Source organism: Panthera onca, chromosome D4 (assembly GCF_046562875.1).
Source record: "Panthera onca isolate mPanOnc1 chromosome D4, mPanOnc1 haplotype 2, whole genome shotgun sequence".
Classification (NCBI taxonomy): domain Eukaryota; kingdom Metazoa; phylum Chordata; class Mammalia; order Carnivora; family Felidae; genus Panthera; species Panthera onca.
The window spans coordinates 13,550,871-13,572,721 of NC_138351.1; the positions used below are offsets into that span (position 1 = coordinate 13,550,871).

The following is a 21,851-nucleotide window of genomic DNA, read 5'->3' on the forward strand; positions in this document are numbered from 1 at the left end:
AGGTCGCCCGCCCTCGCTCTCAGGTGTCGCCGCGAACGCCTCCCTCTGTCCCCTCGCGGATCGGCTTCCTCAGAGGGCTGAAAGGACTTTCAAAGTACTAAATGCCATTGACATCTCTGAGTTAAAAAAAAAAAAAAAGCAAACACCCAACTCTGAAAAACGCGCAAACGCTCGTAGAGAAAGATGGGGTAGCCGTCTCCCGGGAGGACGCCGCCCCCACCCGCTCGCGACCCTCATCCTCGCCCGCGTTCTCTTTGCCTCCCGCCTCCTCGGCCGCGCGCCGAGGGGCGGGGCGGCCCGCAGACGCCGCCGGGCCGGGACTGCGCAGGCGCGGGGGCGGGCTCGCGGGCGGTGTCGCGCGCCGGGCAGTTCGCGCGGGAGCCGGGCGCGGGGGCGCCGGGGCTGCAGGTCAGTGGGAACGGAAGCGCTTGCGGGGCGGAGGGGAAGCTAGGATGGCGACCCCGAGTAGGAAGACGTCGACCCCAAGCTCCCTGGCCTCCAAGAGAGCTCTCCCGAGAGACCCCTCGTCGGAGGTCCCGAGCAAAAGAAAGAGCTCGGCCCCGCCGGCGCCGCCGCCACTGCCGCTGCAGTCGTCCAGGCCTTTCGTGGAAGGCTCGATCGTCCGTATCGTGATGGAGAACTTCTTGTGAGTGGCCGGAGGCCGCGCCGCGGCGGGGAGGCAAGCGGGCCCGCGCGGGCGGGGGGCGCAAGCTGCGTGGGTGGGTGAGGGTGGGTGGATGTGTGGCCGGCTGTGGGTCTGGTCGTGAATTCAAGCCGGCGTTACCGTGAGGATTTTTACTGAGAGGCCGTGGGGATTGACGTAGGTGTTGGTGTGGTAGGTGTGCGTCTGATGTGATGCGGATATTTTATTCATTCAGCCAGCGTTTTCTGAAGGCGTCATATGGCGGGCAGGGGACGTGGTAGGGAATAGATTTCTGGCGGCAGGGAGTCACGGCCCACAGACGGAGGACATAATCTGTAATTGATCAAAGTATGGGCGCTGGGAACTCACAGGAAGCAACAGTTAAATCAGAGGGGCAGTGACGCTGTGGCAGAATCGTGAAGAGTAAGCAGTTGCCAGGGGGACAAAATGGTGAAGGTTGTCGCGGATGGAGGTTGAAATGTACCAGAAAATTAAGCCTTACTCTCAATTGTTGGACCTCCCAGCAGACCCTTGACCCCTCCAAATCCAGCTGTCTTTCCTGGTTCCTTTTCTTTCTCTCCAGACAACTAATAATCATAATAATCGTCTTAGAATTTAGTATGTTTTAGCACAAATACTGTGTATCTCTCTAGCATCTTACATTTCTTTTGGTCGAAGTCTTTTTTTTTTTTTTCTTTAAAGCTTGCACATAGTGGCTTAGGGTAACAGAATTGTGGTAGCAATACCAGCGTGTTTTTCTTACCCCCAAGTATCTATCCTGTGCCAAGTATAGAAGTAGATGCTTTATTTACACAGTGCTCTCATTCTTGTAACATCTCTTCATCTCCATTGATGAGATGAGCTTGGAAAGGTTAATTTACCCATGTTTACACTGCTAGTAAGTAGCTGAATTGCTGTTTGAATCCAGGTCAGGAAAGATAAATATAATCAAATGAGTTATCTACCATAATAATATAGATGAGTGTGTGTGTGTGTGTGTGTGTGTGTGTGTGTATTTGTGCCATGCGGCACAAAGGATGAAATGGTTAATTTCATCCACAACTGTGAGAAAGAGCTTTGTAGGGGAGGTTATAAAAGTCTTGAAGGAAGAGTGTTGTAGACAGAAGGAACCACCTGCAACAGTTTGTATATTTAGGAAGTGTCTAGTATTTTAGTATGGCTGGGACGTAGGATGTGAGCGAATATGTGAACAGAGCTGATACTGAAGAGGGAGGCAGCTATTGAGAATCTGCGTTTTCTATACTAAGGAATTCCAATTTCATCCTCTTGGCAACCAGGATGCATTTTAAGCAGGAAATGACATGTGATTTATATTACTCTGGAAGCAGTGTGAAGGATGATTGAGAAAGGGTGCAACATTGGAGGCAAGAAGACTTACAACAGTAAGGGATGATCAGAGTTTGAACCTTGGAGTAGCAGTGGGAAGTAGCAGAAAGAAGAGATTTGTCAGGATTTGGCTTTAGACTGGGAGGCTGAGGGTAAGAGAGTTATGCAGTATTTTTCTCAAGTCTCTGCCTTGGTTCTTGGTCAGATGTGATGCTATTCAGCAGAAGGAACAATTTGGGGGGAAGAATAGTAAATGCTTTTTGGATCCTGTGATTTGAAGTTTCCTGTGGGACATCTGAAAAAGATCTCGCATAGGCAGTGTTTTTAAGGGTCAGGAAAAGTGAACAGGTGAGAGATTTGAAAATCATGCATGTAAGTTGCAGAAATGCTTGAGATTGCCCAAAGGGAAATATTAATAGGAATAGAAGGCCAAGTATAGAGCCCTGGAGGAATGCCAACATTTAAGGATGAGCAGAAGAGGACCTCGGACTGAGAAGGAAGTGTTCAGAGAGGCAAGAGGAGAACCATGGGAGAGTATTCTCTCAGAAGCCTAGTGGAAAAAGTGTTTCAAAAATATCTGCTGCACTGGAGTTGCGTAAGACTGAAAAGAGCCCACTGCGTTTAGCAAGTAGAAAATCTTTTACCCTTTGAAGCCATGGAAGCAGATAATTTTGCAAGTCCTAGAAGAATGAATGAATGTGAGGAAATAAAGCTTGGGTGTGAAGAGAAAGAAAAAGGTGGCTGCAAAGTGTAGAGCTAGCCTGTTTTATTTTCAGGATGAGTGGACTTTGAGTTTTAGGAATGAGGTAGGAGATAGGAGAGGTAGGCTTAGAGAACCGAAGTGGCCTGGAAGACAGTGGTTACTGGAAGAATTCCTATGAGTGAACCAAGTCCAGTTGGATTAGACTGTAAGGTCAGCTGGCCTTTGGAGGAATTCAAGAAAAGCCTGTAGGTAATGTAAAGCAAGAATAAATGTTTTGGCAAAGAAAATATTCACTTATGTCTTAGTAATTTCGCCTTTTTATAATTCAGGACATATGATGTCTGTGAAGTATCTCCCGGACCTCACTTGAATATGATTATTGGAGCTAATGGGACAGGAAAGTCGAGCATCGTGTGTGCCATTTGTCTTGGGTTGGCAGGCAAACCCGCTTTCATGGGACGGGCAGACAAGGTGAGTTAACATCAGTATTTTTAAAAAATTTGGAGTTGTGACTTGCTTTTAGTATCGAATCACTTCCTGTATCTCAATTCCTCGGGTGTACCAAACATGTAGAGCTTGAGTATAAAGAATGAAGTTGGCAGGTAGACATGGCTGGAGGAGATTGCCACTGTAAAGGTATTTTGGACTATATATGAATCTAGAGAATTCTCCAAGTATGTGACACTTAAAATTCTTAGGAGTAGGGTAAAATGTCTTCTTAAATGTGTATTGTTGGGCTTGTGGAAAGGTGAAGTAAATTTACCAAGGGCGGAAACAAAATTGTGTGGTTCTGAAGACTTAAGCTCTGGAGTTGTTTCCCCAGGGGCATTTGCTTACTTTGCACCCTAAAGCCTAGGTTTTGATTGGTTGCTCTGGATTGGGGGTCCTGAAGGTAGAGGAGGGCTAGAAGATGAAACTTGAAGTCAAGCACTGTGTTTAGTAGGAAAAATAAACACTGCAGAATGGGACACAGAGTTACTTACTTACCCTGATTGTTAGCTCTGGATTTGGTGGAGAAAAAAAAATCTTCAAAGAATTACTATTATTTTCTATTGAAAAATAATTGACATACGATATTGTATTAGTTTCAGGTATACAATATAGTCAATATTTATATATGTATGAAATGGTCACAATAAGCCTAGTTGCTGTCTATCACTATACAAAGTTGTTAGAATATTATTAACAATATTCCCTATGCTGTAATTATGTCCCTATGTCTTACTTATTTTATAACTGGAAGATTGTACCTCTGAATCCACTTCATTTGTTTTGTCCACTCCCCTGTCTCTCCTCTGGCAATCATCAGTTCTCTGTGTTTATGAGTTTGTTTCTGCTTTGTCTTCCAAAGAATTCTTAACCACAAGCCTTAGCACATGTTTAGAGCCACGATTCGTCTTCCCTCTGTGGCCTGATATCATAAATGATAATTTTAAAGTGGTCCCAGATAGTAATATCTCTAGGCACTTGGCAGAAGCAGGTGCAAATCCTATGAAGAAAAATACATGAAATTCAGTCCTAAAAATTCTAACGTAAAAGTCCCGAGGAGTTCATGAATCCATACTTAACAATCAAAACATAGGAGGAAATGCCAACACAAACAGCAGATTGCATCATCAGACATGCAAAGCTTGTAGATGGAGAAAATAAACTAGGGATATTTAATTTGTTTAAGGAAATAAAAGAAGTTTGGAAGGATAACAGGAGTAAGTAACAGATGAAGTAAATTTGACACAGAATCAAATAGAACTTAATAAAAATATGTTCCTTGAAGATAGAAATTTGGTGGACAGGTGAAACAAAGCAGACATATTTGAGAAAAGAATTTGTAACTAAAATACTTGAACATATTTCTTAAAATATTATAGAAGTAAAAAGAGAAAAATCAAGGTTAAGACATTATAGGTAAAGGAAGATGATCCACTGTATGTCTGAGTATTTCCAAAGAGAGACAATAGACGAGGAAAAAACAATATTTCAAGAAACCATGACTGAGAATTTTCTAGAAACCTTAAAGTTTAAATCCTCAGATTCAAGAAACCTGATCTAGGCAGGATAAATAAAAGAAATACACAAGCAGACATGTTGTAGTGAATTACAGAAGAGCAGGCACAAAAGTATTGTTCTCAGAATGAAAGAAGTGGAAAAAAAAAGAAAGCCTGAAATTCTCTCACTGAAATATCTTTGAAAGTATATAATTTAGGAAGAAGGAAAAATAATCCCGGAAGAAAACTCTTAAGAAGTGAGAAGAAATGTTGAGCAAAAAAAAGGCAAATGTATAGGGAAATTATATGGAACCTGCATAAAATAATGTCTAATTTGTGAAGTTTAGATCAAACCAGATAGAACTATTGTCTTTTCTGGTAGTAACCAGAGTTAAAACACTCCATGGATTTGTATTGTCAGGGAGAAGTTAAGATAATTGGTTAACTTCCAGTTTATTAAATATGCATGTTAAAGTTATGTAGGTAAACCACTAAAACAATTGAAATTTATAAATCCTCCAAACAAAGATAAAAACATAGAGAGGGGTGAAGGAAGAAACAATGACTGCCCAAACAAGACAGAAGAAGCCTTTAGAGAGGAGGAGAAAAGAAACAAATATAGAAAAGGAGATTATTACAAAACATAAAATGGTTGAATAGTCGCAATAATTAGTGGTCTAAGTTCATGTTTAATTTGGAAGTCTGCTGGAGTAGATAAAGAAAGCTCAGTTCTCCTGTTTACAACAAGCCTATTTAAAGTAAAAAGCAACAGAAAAGTTAAAAATGAAAAGATGAAGAAATACATAGGCAAATATATGAAAGAAAGGGATAACTGACTTGATACCAGGCAAAATAGACCTTAAGCAAAAAGTACTTATGGAAGTAGATACGGTCATTAAATATTGATGAAAGGTCCAGTTCAGCAAGAAGGTAATTCATTTCTCAACTTGAATTCACTTAATGTAGGTCTAAAACATATAAACAAAATCAGAATTCCTATTGACAAGTTAACAAATTCATAATCGTGGTTGGAGAGCTATCGGTGGTCAGATAAAAATTAGAATACGGAAGATTTGAACAACAGTTAAGCTTGAGCTGGTGGGCAGGTTATAAACACTGCGCTAAACGCTCGGAGAGCTCACATTCTTTTTAGGCACAAACGGAACATTACTAAATCCACATACTGAGCCATATGCAAATATAAAAAAAGTCAAAAGAATTGCTACCACACATACCATAGTCTCTGATCATAATGCTATTAAGAGAGAAACAAGGTAAGTAAAGTTTTCCCATTTGTTTGGAATGAAAAATATGCTTCTATATTATATATAGGTCAAAGAAGAAATCTTAATGGAAAATGAAAATAAGAGCAGAAATTAATTAAAAAAAAAAACAAACCCAAATCAGTAACTTTTGAGAAGAAAGGTGTTGGGGGTAGATAAAGTAGAAAAAAGGGATGGGGGCGCCTGGGTGGCTCACTCAGTTAAGTGTCCAGCTCTTGATTTCGGCTCTGGTCATGATCTCGTGGTTAGAGGGATCAAGCCCCACTTTGGGCTGTGCTCACAGCGTGGATCCTCCCCCCTCCCCCCTCCCCCTCTCTCTGCTCACACTCTGTCTCTCTTAAAATAAATAAACATTTAAAAAGGAAAAGAAAAAAGGAATGTAAAAATGCAATAAAGATATGTTGTGTGGTTCAAACTCCAAAATTTAAGTGGTTTAAAAATAGAGAAGGTTAATTCTTGTTCTTGCTGCTTACCCAGTGTAGGCCCTTTTGTGGTCACTTGGGTACCTAGGCTCATGAAGTCTTCATTTCAATATATACTTCCATGATGGCCACCTTGGGAAAGGGAACTGGCTATTCATATTTCCTCCAAAAACTCATGTATATTCTACTCACATTTTCACTGGACGGAGCCAGGTAAAACACCACACCTTGCATCAGAGGGAACGAGCAAATGCAGTCCTCCTGTGGGCTTGGAGCAGAGCTGGAGTTTTCATGAACTGTTGTAATGCCTACCACCAGGGCCTTATCAGAATGCAGTCAAGATTTAAATGATTATAAGAGAATATCATGGCGCCTGCATGTGTCTGCCACTGTGGTGCTGCTTCTGCTGGGCCGTGTGCCTTGTGCACTGGGCTCGGCGGCTGCTGCCCACCGGGCCTGCCCTGCTGGGGACAAAGCTTTTGTTGAATTCGTGAGTGATGAAATTGAGGAGGAAAAGAAGATCTGGGAGCATAAATTCCTCCCCAAGATGTCTCGTGGTTGAGAGCTGGAAATGTATGGGACAGAAGCCAAATTATTGCAGAAAGGTGCTGGAGAGAAGGTCACTATCACTTCAACATTAACAATAGCATGCTGCTAACATTTGATGGGGAGGAGGAGCCCTCCAAAGGGCAGAAGGTTGAAGAACAGTCTGAATTGATGGCCACTCTCAATTTCTTGGAAGTTACAAAGAATGGCTTAGTGCTGGACTGTTCACTATCCAGAAGATGAGGTTGGGCACGAAGAGGAGGTTGGGAGTGATGTTTTCTCATCAGGGAAGTGAGCTATTGATCCATTGGCAAGTCTGCGTGGAAGGATATGAATTACACACTCAACACTGGTCCCCTGGGCTGAGCTTTATATGACCACCTGATGGATTTCCCAGTGGACTGAGGATAACACTTTGGCAGATGAGTTGGTAGACTCAGCACAGCCCTGGAGCACCAGGAATACATGACTTTTTTCGAAGATCTCAAAGGTTTGTCAAGAGCCAGTAAAGCAGGCAAGATGTTGAACACCTTAATTTTATGGTCGGCTTTGGCCGGGGAACAAAGCTACTCTGAAGCCAGACACACAAGTACTTTGAGATGGTTTTCATGCTAATATCATGGAAAATCATTCAAATTTAAATTATTTCCCTTAGGGGCGCCTGGGTGGCTCAGTCGGTCAAGCGTCCGACTTCAGCTCAGGTCACAATCTCACAGTCTGTGAGTCCGTGAGTTTGAGCCCCGCATCGGGCTCTGGGCTGATGGCTCAGAGCCTGGAGCCTGCTTCCGATTCTGTGTCTCCCTCTCTCTCTGCCCCTCCCCCGTTCATGCTCTGTCTCTCTCTGTCTCAAAAATAAATAAACGTTAAAAAAATTTTTTTTAAATTATTTCCCTTGCCCTCTTACTTACTCATTTATGTCCTCTCTATAAATCTGTTGTTCCTGGATTTTTGGATAATATAATGATGGACAATAAAATTGATTTATCTCCTCCAAAAAAAGAAAAAAGACTATTATGAACAACTTCGTGCTAGTAAAGCTTAAATTCTTAAAGTTGTAAATGTATAGTAGGTTTCTACCACTGTATAAATGATTCAAGCTGATTCTTAGTAGAAAAAAATCAGCTGTTAAATTTTTTCCTAGGACATCAAAGACCATTAGTTGTAACAACGGTCATTTTGTATTTTACACAAAGAACATTACTTAGGTACCAGAATCCATCAAGGAAAGAATGTGAAAACTATAGCTAGTCTTACTCATGAGTATAGGAGCAAAAATCTCAAGAAAAAGAAACTATAGTCTGATGAATCTAATACATAAAATGCATCATACATTGTGACCAAATAGAATTTATTCAAGGAATGAGAGATTGAACATTAGAAAAAAATGAACACATCACGTTTTATTTATTTTTATTTTTTACATGTCACATTTTAAAGGACAACTGCATGAGCATCTCAAAAAACTCTTAGCAAATTAGGAGTAGAGGATACCTTTCCTTCTTTTTTCTTTTTTTATGAATATAATTTGTCAAATTGGCTTACATACAACACCCAGAGCTCATCCCAAAAAGTGCTCTCCTCAATGCCTATCACCCATTTTCCCTCTCCCTCACCACCACCCCCCCATCCACCCTTGGTTTGTTCTCTGTATTTGAGTTTCTTGTGGTTTGCCTCCCTCCCTCTCTGTTTGTATCTATTTTTTCCCCCTTCCCTTCCCCTGTGGTCTTCTGTTCACTTTCTCAAGATCTACATATGAGTGAAAACATGATACCTGTCCTTCTCTGACTGACTTATTTCACTCCATGATACCTTCCAGTTCCATCCACATTGCTGCAAATGGCATGATTTCATTCTTTCTCATTGCCAAGCAGTATTCCATTGAAAATATAAACTTCATCTTTATCCATTCATCAATTGATGGACATTTAGGCTCTTTCTATAATTTGTTGAAAGCGCTGCTATAAACATTGAGGTACATATGCCCCTGTGCATCACCACTCCTGTATCCCTTGGGTAAATACCTAGCATTGCTATTGCTGGGTCATAGGGTAGCTCTATTTTTAATTATTTGAGGAACCTCCACGCTGTTTTCCAGAACAGCTGCACCAGTTTGCATTTCCACCAGCAGTGCAAGAGGTTTCCTGTTTCTCCACATCCTCGTCAGCATCTGTGGTTTCCTGATTTGTTCATTTTAGCCACTCTGACTAGTGTGAGGTGGTATCCCAGTGTGGCTTTGATTTGTATTTCCCTGGTGATGAGTGACATTGAGCATCTTTTCATGTGTCTGTTGGCCATCTGGCTGTTTTCTTTGGATAAGTGCCTGTTCATGTCTTCTGCCCATTTCTTTACTGGATTATTTGTTTTTCAGAGTTGAGTTTGGAAAGTTCACTATAGATTTTGGATACTAACCCTTTATCTGATATGTCATTTGCAAATATCGTTTCCCATTCTGTCAGTCACCTTTCAGTTTTGTTGATTGTTTCCTTTGCACTGCAGAAGCTTTTTATCTTGATGAGGTCCCAGTAGTTCATTTTTGCTTTTAATTCCCTTGCCTTTGGAGATGTGTCGAGTAAGAAATTGCTGCAGCTGAGGCCAAAGAGGTTGTTCCCTGCTTTTTCTCTAGGGTTTTGATGGTTTCCTGTCTCATATTTAGGCCTTTCATCCATTTAGAGTTTATTTTTGTGTATGGTGTAAGAAGGTGGTGTAGTTTCATTCTTCTGCATGTTGCTGTCCAGTTCTCCCAGCACCATTTGCTAAAAAGACTGTCTTTTTTCCATTGGATGTTCTTTCCTGCTTTGTCAAAGATTAGTTGGCCCTACATTTGTGGGTCCAGTTCTGGGTTCTCTATTCTATTCCATTGGTCTATGTGTCTGTTTTTGCGCCAATACCATGCTTCCTTGATGATTACAGCTTTGTAGTAGAAGCTCAAGTCTGGGATTGTGATGCCTCCCCCTTTGGTTTTCTTCTTCAATATTACTTTGGCTATTCGGGGTCTTTTGTGGTTCCATACAAGTTTTAGGTTTGTTCTAGCTTTGAGAAGAATGCCAGTGCAATTTTGATTGGGATTGCATTGAATGTGTAGATTGCTTTGGGTAGTATTGACATTTTAACAAGATTTATTCTTCCAATCCATGGGCACGGAATATTTTCCCATTTCTTTGTATCTTCAATTTTCTTCATAAGCTTTCTGTAGTTTTCAGCATATAGGTCTTTTACATCTTTGGTTAAGTTTATTCCTAGGTATTTTATGCTTCTTGGTACAATTGTAAATGGGATCAATTTCTTTCTTTCTTTCTTTCTTTCTTTCTTTCTTTCTTTCTTTCTCTTTTTGTTGCTTCATTATTGGTATATAAAAATGCAGCTGATTTCTGTACATTGATTTTGTACCCTGCAACTTTACTGAATTCATGTATCAGTTCTAGGAGTCTTTTGGTGGAGTCTTGTGGGTTTTCCATGTAGAGTATCATGTTGTCTGTGAAAAGTGAAAGTTGGACTTCTTTGCCAATTTTGATGACTTTTATTTCATTTTGTTGTCTGATTGCTGAGGCTAGGACTTCCAACACTATGTTAAACAACAGTGGTGAGAGTGGACATCCCTGTCGTGTTCCTGATCTCAGGAGGAAAACTCTCAGTTTTTTCCCTTTGTGGATGATATTAGCTGCGGGCTTTTCATATACGGCTTTTATGATGTTTAAATATGTTCCTTCTATCCCTACTTTCTCGAGGGTTTTTATTAAGAAAGGATGATGTATTTTGTCAAATGCTTTTTCTGCATTTATTGACAGGATTATATGGTTCTTATCCTTTGTTTTGTTAATGTGATGTATCACACTGATTGATTTGCAAATATTGAACCAGCCCTGCAGCCCAGGTATGAATCCCACTTGATCATGGTGAATAATTCTTATATGATGTTGAATTCGATTTGCTAGTATCTTGTTAAGAATTTTTACATCTATGTTCATCAGGGATATTGGCTTGTAGTTCTCCTTTTTTGTGGGGTCTCTGGTTTAAGAATCAAGATAATGCTGGCTTCATAGAATGAGTCTGGAAGTTTTCCTTCCATTTCTGTTTTTTGGGAATGGCTTGAGAAGGATAGGTATTAATTCTGCTTTAAATGTCTGGTAGAATTCCCCATGGAACCCATCTGGTCCAGGACTCTCAATTTGCTGGGAGGTTTTTGATAACTGATTCAGTTTCTTCACTAGTTACAGACGGGTCTGTTGAAATTTTCTATTTCTTCCTGTTTGAGTTTGGGTAGTGTGTGGGTGTCTAGGAATTTCTGAGGGATTGGTTCTGATAAATCCATTTTCATTCATGATTTTATCTATTTTGGTCTTCCTTTTGAGAAGTCTGGCTAGGGGTTCATCACTTTTGTTTGTTTTTTTCAAACAACCAACTTTTGGTTTCATTGGTCTGTTCTTTTGTTTTTTGTTTCTGTGTTTATTTCTGCTCAGATCTTAATATTTCTCTTCCTCTGCTGGGTTTAGGGTTTCTTTGCTGTTCTGCTTCTAGTTCCTTTAGGTGTGCTGTTAGATTTTGTATTTGGGATTTTTCTTGTTTCTTGAGATAGGCCTGGATTGCAATGAATTTTCCTCTTAGGATTGCCTTTGCTGCATCCCAGAGGGTTTGGATTGTAGTGTTTTCATTTTCATTTGTTTCCATATATTTTTTAATCCTTCTTTAATTGCCTGGTTGATCCACTCATTCTTTAGTAGGATGTTTTTTAACCTCCATGAATTTGGAGGTTTTCCAAACCTTTTCCTGTGGTTGATTTCAAGTTTCATAGCATTATGATCCGAACGTGTGCATGGTATGATCTCAATTCTTTTGTATTTATTGAGGGCTATTTTGTGAGCCAGTATGTGATCTATCTTAGAGAATGTTCCACGTGCACTTGAGAAGAATGTGTATTCTGTTGCTTTGGGGTGAAAAGTTCTAAATATATCTGTCAAGTCCATCTGGTCCAGTGTATCATTCTTTATGGGTTTTCTGTCTAGATGATCTGTCCATTGTTGTAAGTGGAGTATTAAAGTTCCCTGCAATGACCACATTCTTACCAATGAAATTGCTTAGGTTTGTGATTAATTCCTTTATATACTTGGGTTCTTCCAAATTTGGTGCATAAACATTTGTAATCATTATCTCTTCTTAATGAATAGACACTGTAATTATTATATAATGCCCTTCCTCATCTCTTGTTACAGTCTTTAGTTTAAAATCTAGTTTGTCTGATATAAATATAGCTACTCCAGCTTTCTTACGACTTCCACTAGCATGATAGATGGTTCTCTATCCCCTCACTTTCAATCTGAAGGTGTTCTCAGGTCTAAAACGTGTCTCTTGTAGACAGCAAATAGATGGGTCTTATTTTTTTAATCCCTTCTGATACCCTGTGTCTTTGATTGGAGCATTTAGTCCATTTACATTCAGTGTTGTTATTGAAAGATACGGGTTTAGAGTCATTGTGTTATCTGTAGGTTTCATGCTTGTAGTGGTGTCTCTGGTCCTTTGTGGTCTTTGCAATACTCACACAGTCCCCCTTAGGATCTCTTACAGGGCTGGTTTAGTGGTGATGAATTCCTTCAGTTTTTGTTTGTTTGGGAAAACCTTTATCTCTCCTTCTATTCTGAATGACAGACTTGCTGGATAAAGGATTCTTGGATGCATATTTTTCCTATTCATCAAGCTGAAAATTTCCTGCCACTCCTTTTGGGCCTGCCAAATTTCAGTAGATAAGTCTGCCACTACCCTTTTGTGTCTGCCTTATGTGTTCACCCTGTAGGTGAGGGCTGTTTATTCCTGGCCGCTTTCAGAATTCTCTCTTTATCTTTATATTTTGCCAGTTTCACTATGATATGTCATATAGAAGATCGATTCAAGTTACATCTGAAAGGAGTTCTCTGTACCTCCTGGATTTCCATGTCTGGTTCCTTCCCCGGATTGGGGAAGTTCTCAGCTATGATTTGTTCAAGCACACCTTCGGCCCCTTTCTCTCTCTTCTTCTGGATCTCCTGTGATACGGAATTTGCTGCATTTCATTGAGTCACTTAGCTCTCTAATTCTCCCCTTGTGATCCAGAATTTTTTTCTCTTTTTCTCAGCTTCATCTTTTTCCATAATTTTATCTTCTATATCAACTATTCTCCCCTCTGCCTCTTCAGTTCTGGCTGTCCCCACCTCTAGTTTATTTTGCACCTTGTTTACAACATTTTTTATTTCATCATGACTATTTTTTGGTTCCTTGATCTCTGCAGTGGTAGATTCTCTGGCGTCTTCTGTGCTTTTTTCAAGTCCAGCAATTAATCTTATGACTATTCTAAATTCTTGTTCAGTTATATTGTTTATATCTGTTTTGAGCAATTCCTTAGCTGTCATTTCTTCCTGGACTTTCTTTTGAGGGGCATTCTTCCATTTCATCATTTTGGGTAGTTGTTTGTCCCTTATGTGTTTTAAAAGCTTGTTATGTGCCCTGCACCTGCGAGCACTACTATATTAAAGTGGAGTCATACACTGTCTAGGGCCTGGCCCTTCAGGAGGTGTTTTTTGGAGAGTGTCACTTGCCCTCTGTTGTTGTAGTGTGGTTACTTTATCTCCCTACTTGTAGTGATGTTTTGAACCCTCCACTAGGTGTGCTTTGATTTGTTCCTTGAAGTGTCCTAGAAAGGAAAACAAAGAAACAAAAAACAAACAGAAAACAAAAACACCCAAACACACAAACAAACCCCAAAAACAAAAATCCAGAAACATCAGCCACAAGTAAACAATAGGGTGGAGGAGGTGTTGGTAGAAGAGGCCTTGTCCCGAACAAAGAGAGAAATGACAGGAGCGGGGAAAAAGAACGAATAAAAATTGACCAGAAAAACTCTAGGGCTTAATCCAGAGAGTGAGAAAGGGGAATAAAGAAGGAGGTGTGGAACATGTATCAAGAGAATGGATTAAATATGTCTGCTTAAACAAACCAACAACCAGAGTAACCAGACTAGAGGAGGGAAGAGATAAGAAGGAGAAAAGGAAGGAAGAATATATCTATACAGTAAGAACTGTCTGAGAATTAAATCAGGCAATTAAACCAGTGCAACAGCGCTGGTCTGGAGGAAGGGCCGTCTGGTTCATCAGCTTCAATCCCACTCCAGTAGATACGCAGTTACCAGTCACGGAGGGGCGTGGTTTGGTGTAAGCAGGTCCTGCCTCCACTGTGGGCCCTGCTGTCCCTTTGCTGAAGTTTCCCCTTGTTGGTGATGGGAAGAAAAATGACGACACCCAAGTCTCTCCTCCATGGACCAGGTGTCCCAAACCACTCTTCTGGAACAGTCTCACTGTGCCATGGGCACAAGTGAGGCGGTTTGTCCTGCTCCGCCAGCTCCTGTGCCTTGGCGTTTGACAAACTCCTGCTCTGTTCACCCAGGTACTGGGGAAGTGCCACTCAGCACCGCCGCATGAGTCGTCTGGCTGGCAGATGCAGGCAGGCTTTGGCCTGTCCCACTGTACTCCAGGGAGGGGATTGCTTTCTCCTACTGTGGACAGTGCCCTTGGCCTAGGCAGCTAGCCTGGGGCTGGCTCCCCTCTTCCCCAGGTGTGCGATCCGGGCAGCCCGCCCCAGTCTGGAGAGAGCCCTTCAGAGATTGGCTCCTTCTATGTCCTGGTCCCTGTTGTTTTTCTTGTCCACATACAGTCCTGTGCTTCCCCAGCTGCTCTTTCTCTTCCCTTTGTCTCTCCACAGAAGGGGAACCCTCCCCTCTGTTCATTTTATCTCTCCCAGTTCGCAATCACCCACCTATGGCTGGTCAGGTTGTCCCTGTGGGTCCCTGTAAGCAACTGTTTCTTTTCCTCCCGGACTTTGGAGTTCAGCATTCTTTAGCTTCAACACTGCTTTGTTTGTGAGATGAGGGAACTTCGGATCCCCCTACTTGTCCTCTATGTTGGCCCCTCCTTCAAGGATACCTTTCTTAATTGCATAAAAGACAGCTAAAATATACAGCAAGTTAAAGAACAAGTCAAGGTTGCCTACTATCTATCACTCCTATCAGCATTGTACTCAAAGTTCTAGACAGAACAGGAAGGTAAAACAAAAGATACAAGTTGGAAAGAAAGAAAAGTCATTTACAGGTTATATGAATGTTTGCAACGAAAACCACAAAAGAGTCCTCAGATAAGCCTTCTGATGAATTAATATGGAAATTTATTAAGATTGCTAGATACAAGACTATATAACAAATCTTTTGCATTTCTGTACACTAACAATGAACAGAAAAATACAATTAAAACTTGATATCATTTACAGTAGCAACAAAAATGCAGCTTACATAGCAATAAGTTAACAAAGGATATGTAAGACTTACACACAATGTAGAAATTATACAACTTTTTTGAAAATATTAGGAGTTTATAACAGATGGAGAGATGTACAGTATGAACAGGCTGGAAGACCTAATATAAAAATTTCATTCTTCACATTGATGTACATATCAGCATCGTTCCAGTCATAGTTACAAGCAGGTTCTGAAATTCAGATGGAAGAGCAAAGGGCCAAGAATAGCTAAGATACTCATAAAGAAATTCAACACAATGGGAAAACTTGCCCTCTCAGGTATCAAGACTTAACATGAAGTTAAGACATCGTGTAGAATGTTATTCAGCCATGAAAAAGAATGAAATCTTGACATTTGCAACAGCCTGAATGGACCTAGAGGGTGTTATACTAAGTGAAATATGTTAGGGAAAGACAAATACCATACAATTTCACTTGTATGTGGAATCTAAAACAAAATAAAACAAAAAACCCACAAACAGACTAACAGACTCCAATATAGAACCAAGTGGTGGTTGCCAGAAGGGAAGAAGACAGATCTTACCCTGAGTGGTAGGGTTTTTGTTTTTGTTTTTTATTTTTTTTTAATGTTTTTATTTATTTTTGAGACAGAGAGAGACAGAGCATGAGCAGGGGAGGGGCAGAGAGAGAGGGAGACACAGAATCTGAAGCAGGGTCCAGGCTCTGAGCTGTCAGCACAGAGCCCGACGCAGGGCTCGAACTCACAGATTGTGAGATCATGACCTGAGCTGAAGTCGGATGCTCAACCAACTGAGCCACCCAGATGCCCCTTGAGTGGTAGGGTTTTTGAAGAAGACTGTGGAGTGCAGGGTTTCTTAGGTGGCACATTGCAGACCTTTGGGTATCCCTAGATATATTTAGGGGCTGCACAAGTTCTCACTAAAAACATGTTTAATGTTGTATTTACAGTTAAATCCTGGTATGAAAATTTAACACTAGCATCTTCTATATCATCCATATGTACACTTGATAATAAGAACTGCCTCATGATTTTTTTCCTTCTTAGTGGTACCAAGTATTTTAACTGATGCAAGGCAGTGAGTAGATAGCACTCTTACAAAGATGCCATTGTTTTTTCATGTTTATGAAGAAACTAAAACAGTTTAAGTAGCCTTGTCAGAATCAAACAACTTATATGTTTATGGCAGAGTTGAGATTGGAACCTGAGTGGTGTATATTAATGCCTGTACTCTTAATCATTAAGCTGTACTTACTAGTTACAAGGCAAGTCCTCCTTTTTCATCTCTCTGGGCATCAGTTTCATCATCCGTAAAAGGGATGTAATATATACCTCATGAGATTGCTTATGAGTATTAAAAAAGGAAATTATAAATTGCTTAGCAGAGTAGCATATGGTAATGCATATTAATAGATGTTCACTGTTGTGGTTTCAGTTGTCATCATTGCCGTTACCACTATTAAAAAGATAATTATTTGCAAGATAATTATTATTATTATTTTTTTAAGAATTATTTATAGCCTGATTGAAGATCCGGTCTGATTTATTGTTTTAGGCCCAGGGTCCGTCTCAGGTTTTTGGTCATACATATATACAAACTAGCTTAAATATGAAATATGTCTGTTTTATCCCATAGATTGTACTTAAATTGTATTTCCTATGTGTATTGCTCTTTTTAAGAGAATGACAATTATATCTTCATTAATGACAGGATGGGTAATATTAGAGTGATTGTTGATATTTTATCGGTGCCACTCCAAAGAAGTCTCCAATGGTAATAAGGAGATTTGGTATGGCTCTATGGTTAAACTGTAGAACCTATTTTCCCACTGGCTTTTTTGCCTATAAGGAGAGTTTTTAGTACAGAGGCTAAGCACACAGACTCTGGAGCCAGATTATGTGGGTTCAGTTCTTTGCTCTGTATCACTTACTGGCTTTCTCACGAGTTTTGTAAGAGGCTGTCTGGCACATAGAATGTTCGGTAAATGGTAACTAATTTTTGTCGCTGGTGGGTGGAAACAATGGAGGGACTCAAATCTGGGAAAGTGATAGGAGTGGACAGAGAAAATACTTAATGAAAGAATTTTAATTTGACAAATAATAATGACTTCACTAAATCTGGGATAACCTGGGAATGTCCTCGCTCAGTGCATATTGTTTTTTTTTTACTCTAGGTTGGCTTTTTTGTGAAGAGAGGATGTTCCAAAGGAATGGTTGAAATTGAATTGTAAGTGTTAAAAGTACTGAAACCACCGTTTTCTGTACAATTTCTTGATGTTCATGCATTCCTCGTGACTTTAGAAAACAGTAATAACATAACGTTATCATGTAAATGTTGGAACTACTATTTCGAGGATATTTTATCCAGAGAAGTTATTTTTTTAAGGTGTCTTTTAAAAACTAAATTGTAAGAATTTTTTTCAATAGAATTCTTAAAGAAATTACCTCTTGGCAGCCATTTCTGATGGATCAGAGTTAGTATTCAAGATGACACCAGTTAACCCTCCTTCGTGTATATACTTTCAGTCTTTTTTACGCAGGTTTGTTTACCGCTTAGTTGATTTTTAGTGTTGTTTTTTGGAGTGTTCTACAAAGTCCTGGAATTTCTAGCTTTAGGTTTAAAAAATTATCTGATAGCCTCATCGTTTTATAGGATATGGGGATATGATCTTTTTACTCAAAAACTGTGGGGGAAATGTTTTATTTATATAGCAATGAGAAATAGGCATACACAAAAGATTATACTCAGTTCATTAAAATGTAATGATAGTATTTTACTGAAAGATATAAAACCAAGACTTGAATAAATGGAGAAGCTTACTATGTTCCTAGAAGCATATAGTTCATATCATTATTAACATATCAGTCCTTTCCAAATATATAAATTTGACACAATTCCAATCAGAGTATCAACAGGTAAGTTTGATTCTAAAGTTTATCTGGGAGAATAAATGTGCTGGAAAACCCAAGAAGATTTTGGAAAAGTAGAATCATGAATAAGGTATTTGTGTACTAGATGTTAGAGTGGACTCTAATGCTGTTGATAGTGTGGTGTATTAGTACAGAAAATTGGAGGAGCAGAATGGAAGAAGTAGGGACAGACCTGAATATAAAACAGGATTTATTGTAAAGATGGCAGTTTAAGGTTGGGCTATAAATTACTCAAATTGAAGTAAGTTAATTGGCTATTAATTTTTTTAACATAAATTTAGAGCTTTATCAAATACTCTATTCATGAATAAAACCTAGATGTGTTAAAAGCTGAGTGAAAAAATATGTAACTTTGAAAATACTAGGGAAAAAAAGTGTAGATTTTTTAAGTCTTAGGGGAAGGAGGCTCTTCCAAGCACAATAGGACCCAGTAACCATAAAAAGGAAGATAGGAAATTTATCCCTGTTCATGCTCTGTCTCTCTCTGTCCCAAAAATAAATGTTAAAAAAAAAAAGGGAAGATAGGAAATTTAGATTGCATCCACATGCAGCTGAAAATAATGATACTGTAATTAAAAATGAGTGATAGACGGGAGAAAACATTTTCAGCACAAATAACCTGTACATGTCTTAAATTTACTAAAATACCAAGTCTCATGCAACTCAGTAAAATTACTAACTGGTAAAAGAAACAAACAAAAACATTTAACACCAAGTAAAATAAGTGGCCAATAATTATAAAAAGGATATAACTCATTAGTTATCAAGGAAATCAAAATGAGGACTTTTTTCCTTTTAGCTTAGAAAAATTTTTAAATAAAATTTAGTAATATGAAGGTATAGAGGAGTGAATCCTGTCATGCACTGTGGGAATGTAAGCACTTTATCTTACTTGGGAGTATATTATCAGGTTTTAAATAAATCTTTGATCCGGTTACTGTCGTAGACATTGTTTACTCATTTGCACAAAATTAGCCTTTTCCTAATTTTAATAGTGAAAAATTGTAAACACCCCAAATGTCTATCGTCTGGTAAATGACTAAACAAAATGTGATACATTCACACAATGACATCTTATTCAGCTACAGAAAGGCAGGAAGTGCCGATGGATCCTGCGACATGGGTGAACCTGGAGAACGTGCTTGGTGGAAGAAGCCAGACACAAATGCTACAGACTGTATCACTGCATTTATATGAAATGTCCAGAATAGGCAAATCTGCAGAGACAGAAAATAGATTTGTGGCTGCTTAGGAAGGAGGAGTGGAGAGAATAGGGAGTGACGACTTAACAGGTTTGGGCTCCTTTTTGGGGGTGGTGAAGAGATTTCGGAAATAGATGGTGGTGATGGTGGCACAACCTTGTGAATATGTTAAAGACCATTGTTGAAGCACATCTTCCTTCAACTATACACCTAAAAATGGTTAAAGTGGTAAATTTTATGTTATGCACATTTTACCACAATGAAAAAAGCATTGATTCGTATATTTAAAATGGTATGTGAATTATATCTCCATTAGCCAAAGATAACTCCTGTGTTAACCTTGGTACCATTGATGGGTCACAGTGGTTTCTTCGATATTGCAACTGACATAAATATATGAAGCCAGGTATATTTCTGACATACAGAAGAAGTATTAATACTTAAGTTTCAGTGTCTTTTATGGATGGCAGCAGGTGTTAAGCACTCCTGATTTTCTACTCCATCACCATGGCCCAATTGTTTTCTTACTTCTCTGAAGAGGCACACATGCTGGCATGCAATAGCCACTAGCTGTAATAATCTAACCAGTGACCATGAACCAGAGTTCTGTTACCACATCTGACATGGGGGAGGTTTCCGTTTCCCCAAAGTCATTATAGTTACATTGTGGTCACTTGCTGGGAATACCAAACACAAAATGGCTCATCATTAGTTGAAATTACTGCTGTTGAACAAATCTGTTAACTGGTCACATACTCGTTGAGTGGAACGGTGAATAGAATAATCTCTGGCACACACTGATGCAGTCACTTTCAAGTAATTCTGGAGTACCTATACGTTGAGGGGGAGAGGGGTACAGCCTTCTGGAATTTATGGTTAGGGGCATGAGGAGAGGGACGGATACATAAATAGGTAAAATATTATTTTAGGTGATGATAGGTACTAACGTAGAAAATCGAGCAGGAAAGGAGGACAGGGAGGGAGTGCCAGAGTAGAGTTTATGGTATTAAATAGGGTGATCAGGAAAGTTCTCACTCAGAAGATGGTACTTGAGCAAAGACTTAAAGGAGATAAGGTGATGAGCATGGAAATGCTTGGGGAAATAGCATTTTGGTGTCTGCAAATGCTAAGACTCAAGTGGTATCTTGTGTGACTGCATTGCATTGAACAAGAGAATAGTAAGAGGTAAGGTCTGAAAACATCAAGGAGCCGGCTCCAAGGGACTTGTAGGCTGCTGTGAGGACTTTGCATTTATTTATTTTCAGTAAGCTGTGAACCCACCAGGATTTGAGCAGAGACGTGGCATGATCTAAATGTCTTCTGTAGTAGTATTAACCTCCTTTGTTTTTTTACCCCTTAATTTGAAGGATTTGATTTGTCAGTTTTGTTAGTCTTTTCAGTGAATTGACTTCTGCATTGTTGTTTCTCTGTTATATCATTGTTTTCTGTTTCATTAATTTCTACACATATCTTTACTGATTTTTCTTTAAACTTTTGGGTTTTTGGGTTTTTTTTGCTTTGTCTAATTTCTTGAAATTGATATTTATTGTACAAATGTGTAGTCTTTTATTTTCCTTAATATAAATAGGTTAAAAATTTCCCTGTCAATACTGCTTTAGCTCTTTCTCCTAAGTTTTGGTATATAAAGCATTTTCCTATTCAGTTCTGAATATTTTCTTCATTTTCTTTATGAGTTCATAATTAGAAGTTCTTTAAGATTCTCATGTAGTGGTTTTCTTGTTATATTTTAGTATTGATTTCCACTTTGATGATAGTACTGTAGTAGAAAAAAATATATATTATAAATAATATGTTAAATTATATATGTGCTATTGTACAATATATAATATTACTATATTATATAGAGTTATATATATACGGTCATGTTACCAACCCTTTGACGTTTGTCGAGGTATACTTATAGTGAGCTTTCATAAATGTTACCCGCTGGATTGAAAGAATGAGTATTCTGCTCTTGTTATGTGCAGTATTGTCTATTTGTCCATTAGTTCAACTGATTAATTATATTTTTAAATCTTGTATATTTGTGATTTTGGTCATCAGATCGATTCTTTACTGAGAAAGGTGTTTTACATTATACTTCTGTGTAGATTTGTCAGTTAGCCTCATCCTGTCAGTTTTTGCTTTGTGTATTTTCAGGACGTTATTAGTTGCAGCTAAGATTCACATTGCTTGATCTTCCGAGTGAATTGAACTTTCTGTTGTTACGTACTGACTTCTTTGTCTTTTGATGCATTACCCTTAGAATGTGTTTAACTTGCCACTAACATAGTTGGCAGCTTTCTTTTTTAAGTATTTTTCAGGTTTTATTCATTTATTTCAAGTTTTTTTAGACCTTTAATATCTCATTTGAACAAGGATAGCTGGTGTTGTTTATATTGCTTTTTACATAATGCATATGATCCATTACATGTATTGAATGACTTACATTTTTGGATTTACTTTTACTGCCTTATTCCATGCTTTTTATTTGTTCTA

The 21,851-nt window shown here is 39.1% G+C and overlaps 1 protein-coding gene and 1 pseudogene across 2 annotated transcripts in view; both read left to right on the top strand.

Annotated features, from left to right (window-relative positions):
- Window positions 1-346: 346 nt before the first annotated feature.
- Window positions 347-21,851, top strand: part of SMC5 (structural maintenance of chromosomes 5) — a 96,078-nt gene continuing 74,573 nt past the window's right edge. For both annotated transcript variants that reach the window (XM_060610088.3, XM_060610089.3), the window contains exons 1-3: window positions 347-646; window positions 3,023-3,164; window positions 17,394-17,446. In XM_060610088.3, coding sequence (XP_060466071.1) covers window positions 453-646; window positions 3,023-3,164; window positions 17,394-17,446 — 389 coding nt within the window. In that variant the 5' untranslated portion in view covers window positions 347-452. The remainder of the gene's footprint in view (window positions 647-3,022; window positions 3,165-17,393; window positions 17,447-21,851) is intronic.
- Window positions 3,173-7,812, top strand: LOC132663637 (complement component 1 Q subcomponent-binding protein, mitochondrial pseudogene; annotated as a pseudogene).